Source organism: Alosa alosa, chromosome 21, assembly GCF_017589495.1.
Source record: "Alosa alosa isolate M-15738 ecotype Scorff River chromosome 21, AALO_Geno_1.1, whole genome shotgun sequence".
NCBI classification, from domain to species: domain Eukaryota; kingdom Metazoa; phylum Chordata; class Actinopteri; order Clupeiformes; family Clupeidae; genus Alosa; species Alosa alosa.
This window is the reverse complement of record NC_063209.1, coordinates 29,840,644-29,847,201: the sequence shown is the minus strand read 5'-3', so window position 1 is coordinate 29,847,201 and position 6,558 is coordinate 29,840,644. Positions and strand designations below refer to the sequence as shown.

The 6,558-nt window shown below is 43.3% G+C and overlaps 1 protein-coding gene across 1 annotated transcript in view; it reads right to left on the bottom strand.

Annotated features, from left to right (window-relative positions):
- The window catches only part of LOC125286157 (inositol 1,4,5-triphosphate receptor associated 2-like), a 21,733-nt gene extending 18,295 nt beyond the window's left edge, over positions 1–3,438 (bottom strand). The window contains exons 1-2 of the mRNA XM_048230922.1: positions 3,260–3,438; positions 2,704–2,753 (exon numbers count right to left, since the gene is read on the bottom strand). Of these exons, the coding sequence (XP_048086879.1) occupies positions 2,704–2,753; positions 3,260–3,363 (154 nt within the window). The 5' untranslated portion in view covers positions 3,364–3,438. The remainder of the gene's footprint in view (positions 1–2,703; positions 2,754–3,259) is intronic.
- Between the last annotated feature and the right edge of the window lie 3,120 nt (positions 3,439–6,558).

The following is a 6,558-nucleotide window of genomic DNA, read 5'->3' as shown; positions in this document are numbered from 1 at the left end:
TAGTATCTCATTATCAAAGTCAAAGTCAAAGTCAAAAGTCAAAGTCAGCTTTATTGTCAATTTCTTCACATGTTCCAGACATACAAAGAGATCGAAATTACGTTTCTCACTATCCCACGGTGAAGACAAGACATATTTTACCAATTTAGGTCCACAGACAAACATAACATTCAAGTAAACAAAAAAGTAAGTAAATAAGTAAATAAGAGGGCACATATAATAATGAAAAAATAAGAGCAGCAAAATTTCTGAGATACTAACGAGATACTATCTCATTATTGTGAGATACTACCTCATTATTGTGAGATACTATCTCGTTCATAGACCAGGATTAGGCAGCATATTAATTTCAGTTTCGCTGCCCACGCACGCATGCCACAGTTGACGAGCAGATGGGGTGCACATTTTGCCATTCTTAATGTAAGTTATTACAGAACCACTGTATTGAGTGTTGTCCACCGATTTCTGACCTTTATTGTCCATGCCATGATACTGCTAACATCACCTCATAGGCTGAAGGCAACACAACGTCAACCTAGCCTACATTTGAATGATTTTGTGACATCGCAGGAACAGTACAGGGGTTTTTAACATCATTACCCCATTGTGACTATATGAAATGTATATACAGTTTCCGTCAAAGTCTACACATTATGCGCATTAGCAAACCTACACTAGCCTACCCCATGCAGCAGGAGCAGGCTAACATTAGCTCTGGAGTTTGTTCGAGGCGCCTGAACTATTGATTAAGGAAACCAACGAAAAATGCTGATAAACATTACCAAATGCCATTAGTTTCTGAACATTACGTGTTGGTAAACATCACTGTTCTGACAACACTCTCAATAAAGTGGTTCTGAGTAAATAACTTACATTAAGAATTCACAATAACGAGATAGTATCTGAGATACTATGTCAGAATAATGAGATACTATCTCACAATAACGAGATACTATCTCACAATAACGAGATACTATCTCACAAAAACGAGATACTATGTCAGAATAATGAGATACTATCTCACAATAATGAGATACTATCAGAATAACGAGATAGTATCTCACAATAATGAGATATCATTGATCAGATTTTTTTTTTGTATGTGGCGCAAACGGGCTTCCATAAATGACTTCTAACCATGTCAATGTTTGTCTACAAAATACACCGCAACATCGAGAAACATTACTGGTGCAAACCATAGAATCACGCCGCTTAATGCAGCATAAAAACTACACCTCCCATCGTTAGCAGTTTCACAGAGTGACTAGCTAGTAGTCGCTTCTATCAAATCCAAGAGCTGCAGAAAAAAAGCGGAAAGTTAGACTAGCCAGCCAAGATGCAAAGATTGAAGAAATTAGTTCTTCTATCCACCGAATTCATTGGATATAGGAGGAACAGGATGAGATTCTGAGAATGCAGTGAGAGAAGGAAAGGTAACCTAACATGCCTTTTAGCCCAGTTGACGATTGGCTGCAATATGCAAAATATAGCTGTAGCGAACCGGCACAAAAGTACCCTCCGTAATACTCCCATTTTATTCAAAGGTAGAACGCCACTGACAACTCCAGGCTTCCACGATGCATGTTTGTTTACAATCAATACAAGCTGAAGTGCAAAACGAAAGTAGGCCTAACGCTTGCCTACTGCCCCCATCAATGCAGATATTTCATATAAAACTAAAAAGTATAAAACATATATCCTTGATTAGCCTATGTTGGGTTTTGTGGAAGAGAAAATGGACTGTTTTAGTAGTATTAGCCTATTAGGCAGTATGCAGTCAGATAGGTCACCATGGGCATATTTGGATTAGCTATAGATGGATTCACAAATAAATAAATTAGCCTACATTTGGCAGGATACTTGATATACAGGCTAAATGCAAATATGGCAATGTATTATATTATTTTACATTAACAAAATGTAGGAAAATAGAACAGACTGAAAATAAAGTAGGCACTGATCTTCCTGAAATCCTGTTTCCTGTAGCCTAAATGTTGTCAGTCATTCTTAATATTCACAATTGGTGCACTGGCATGTTTAACTGTTATCTGCAGTATAATGTTAGATTATGTGTAAGTTAAGTACAGAACTGACTGTGCGCCCACATTTTTGTCTGTGCTCCTAAATTTTTTAACTTGGGCGCACAAGTGCTCCTAAAAAAAAATGTTAGTGTAGAGCCCTGCATATGAAAATATGTTCCATGGTAGCATGTTCAAATGTATCATGAACATTGTTCTTGTATCTTTAGTTGGATATTGGATGTCAGAAAAAAAAAATGTTCAATAACAGTGCATTTATATTAGTAGTCTGTGAAATGAATGTCCCACACTGTAGTTGGCATTATAGCACATGGCATTATAATTACACTGGCATTATAGTTTGATACTGCAGCTGAAGTTAGACTTGAAGAAGAATCTGTCTCACTGGTTCCATTTTTTTAACAGCCATTTCATTATTGATAAGTTGATTACATTTCTATAGTAACATGTTCTATTAAAGAAAAGATAGAAAATAACTATTTGTGTGCGCTGTAAAATGGTTAGAAGAAATGAAATCGGAATCGGCTAAAATCTGTATCGGCAGGTCAAACTCTATGAAAAATCGGAAATCGGAACCGACCCAAAAATTGCAATCGGTGCATCTCTAATATGCAAGGCCTAGAAACCTAGAAACACACACACACACACACACACACAGTGTTACCTCGGACGCTTTCAGTCTCAAGTTCAGCTGCAGTCTGACTGGAGTCTTCTCTAAAATACAAAACACACACAATTACATCTTACACATACTTACACTGTGTGTATATCTGTGAGAGTTTGTGTGTGTGTGTACTGTATGTGTGTGTGTGTGTGTGTGTATGTGTGTGTGTGTGTGCGCATGTGTGGAGTGGAGACTGGGAACCATAGGTGTGTACGCGAGAGTGTGTGTGCATAATGCATGGAGTGTGTAGCCCCAGTACCTGTGCATGTGAGAGCTGGCATAAGGGAGAGAGAGTGTGTGTGTATGTGTACTCTGTGTATGTGTGTGTGTGTGGGGGGGTGTACTCTGTGTGTGTGTGTGTGTGTGCATGAGACTGTGTAGTCTGTGTGTATGTGTGTGGTATGGTGTGGTGTGTGTGTGTGTGTAGTGGGTGTGTGTAAGGAGAGAGTGTGTGTGTGTAAAGGCATGACATGAGTCTGTGGGTATGTGGTATGTGTGTGCGTGTGGCATGACAGTGTAGTTCAGGTATGTGTGTAGGTGTGTGTGTGTGTGATACCTCTGCTGGCTGCAGTGGTGTATCCAAGAGTTCATGATGGCGTGGAATCGGAGTCGGTCCAGTGCTGGGTCCGCCCCCTTAGGGTCCAGCATGCTTTGCAGCATCGCCAGCTCCTCCTGACCACGGCTCTGACCAGTCACCGAGCGCAGGTACCGTAGCACTTCTGAGCCACACACCCGCCCTGTCAACACACACACACGACCTGTCAACACACACACACACACACACCTGTATACAAACACACACACACACGCCCTGTCAACACACACACACACACCCGCCCTGTCAACACACACACACACCACCTGTCAACACACACACACACCGCCCTGTCAACACACACACACGACCTGTCAACACACACACACACACATGTATACAAACACACACACACCCGCCCTGTCAACACACACACACACGACCTGTCAACACACACACACACACACATGTATACAAACACACACACACCCGCCCTGTCAACACACACACACACCCGCATTTGTCAACACACAATAATAATGACCTGTCAAACACACAACACACAATAATACAAATATACAAACACACACACACACATGTATACAAACACACACACACCCGCCCTGTCAACACACACATACACACTCGACCTGTCAAAACACATACACCCGACCTGTCAACACATACACACACACACACACACACCCGCCCTGTCAACACACACACACGACCTGTCAACACACACACACACACATGTATACAAACACACACACACCCGACCTGTCAACACACACACACACACCCGCCCTGTCAACACACACACCCGACCTGTCAACACACACACACACACACCTGACCTGTCAACACACACACACACACCCGACCTGTCAACACACACACACACACCACCTGTCAACACACACACACCCGACCTGCCACAATAATAATATCACACCACCTGCTCCACACACACACCTGACCTGTCAACACACACACACACACCCGACCTGTCAACACACACACCTGTGGGGTATACTACGAAGCACGTTAGACATATCTAGGCTATGTAGAAATATCGAGGCTTGACAAAGCCTTGACTCAGGGTATACGCTAAGGGATACCACGATTGCAGTTATGTGATATATTTGTCAAACTGGGCTTTCAGCTCAGATTCAGCGCCGCTCTCGTGTTGGGATGACTTTGGCCAATCGTGGTAATGGAGACGACAAGACCGCCTCTATTTAAAACAATTACTTCTGCATTCATGAGCTTATAGTTAATCTACACTGCGGTCATTTTTTGTCTAACCTTTAACATCAAAAATAAATCAATTGTCATCAGTTGTTGTATGGTATGCACGCCCATAGTGGATATTTGCACGCGACAGCACTATTAAAGCCGCATTCGAGATCCAAAATGTTAGGTAGAGGCGAGCTCCACCAGTAAGATACAACACAGCACTGCTACCTATAGTACAACACAGCACTGCTACCTATAGCACAACATAGCACTGCTACCTATAGCACAACACAGCACAGCTACCTATAGCACAACACAGCACAGCTACCTATAGCACAACATAGCACTGCTACCTATAGCACAACACAGCACATACCTATAGCACAACACAGCACAGCTACCTATAGCACAACACAGCACAGCTACCTATAGCACAACACAGCACAGCTACCTATAGCACAACACCTATAGCACAACATAGCACTGCTACCTATAGCACAACACAGCACCGCTACCTATAGCACAACACCTATAGCACAACATAGCACTGCTACCTATAGCACAACACCTATAGCACAACATAGCACTGCTACCTATAGCACAACATAGCACTGCTACCTATAGCACAACATAGCACTGCTACCCATAGCACAACATAGCACTGCTACCCATAGCACAACACAGCACATACCTATAGCACAACACAGCACAGCCACCTATAGCACAACATAGCACTGCTACCTATAGTACAACACAGCACTGCTACCTATAGCACAACACAGCACAGCTACCTATAGCACAACACAGCACAGCTACCTATAGCACAACACAGCACTGCTACCTATAGCACAACACAGCACTGCTACCTATAGCACAACATAGCACTGCTACCCATAGCACAACACAGCACATACCTATAGCACAACACAGCACAGCCACCTATAGCACAACACAGCACATACCTATAGCACAACATAGCACTGCTACCCATAGCACAACATAGCACTGCTACCTATAGTACAACACAGCACTGCTACCTATAGTACAACACAGCACTGCTACCTATAGTACAACACAGCACTGCTACCTATAGCACAACATAGCACTGCTACCCATAGCACAACACAGCACTGCTACCTATAGCACAACATAGCACTGCTACCTATAGTACAACACAGCACTGCTACCTATAGCACAACATAGCACTGCTACCCATAGCACAACATAGCACTGCTACCTATAGCACAACATAGCACTGCTACCCATAGCACAACATAGCACTGCTACCTATAGCACAACATAGCACTGCTACCTATAGCACAACATGGCACTGCTGCCTGTAGCACAACATAGCACTGCTGCCTATGGCACAACATAGCACTGCTGCCTATGGCACAACATAGCACTGCTGCCTATGGCACAACATAGCACTGCTGCCTATGGCACAACATAGCACTGCTACCTATAGTAATAACATAGCACTGCTACCTATGGCACAACATAGCACTGCTGCCTATGGCACAACATAGCACTGCTACTCATAGCACAACATAGCACTGCTGCCTATGGCACAACATAGCACTGCTGCCTATGGCACAACATAGCACTGCTGCCTATGGCACAACATAGCACTGCTACTCATAGCACAACATAGCACTGCTGCCTATGGCACAACATAGCACTGCTGCCTATGGCACAACATAGCACTGCTGCCTATGGCACAACATAGCACTGCTGCCTATGGCACAACATAGCACAGCCACTCTATAGCACAACATAGCACTGCTGCCTATGGCACAACACAGCACATATCTATAGCACAACATAGCACAGCCACCTATAGTACAACACAGCACTGCTACCTATAGCACAACATAGCACTGCTACCTATAGCACAACACAGCACATACCTATAGCACAACACAGCACTGCTACCTATACCACAACACAGCACAGCTACCTATAGCACAACACAACACATACCTATAGCACAACATAGCACTGCTACCTATAGCACAACACAGCACCGCTACCTATAGCACAACATAGCACTGCTACCTATAGCACAACACCTATAGCAC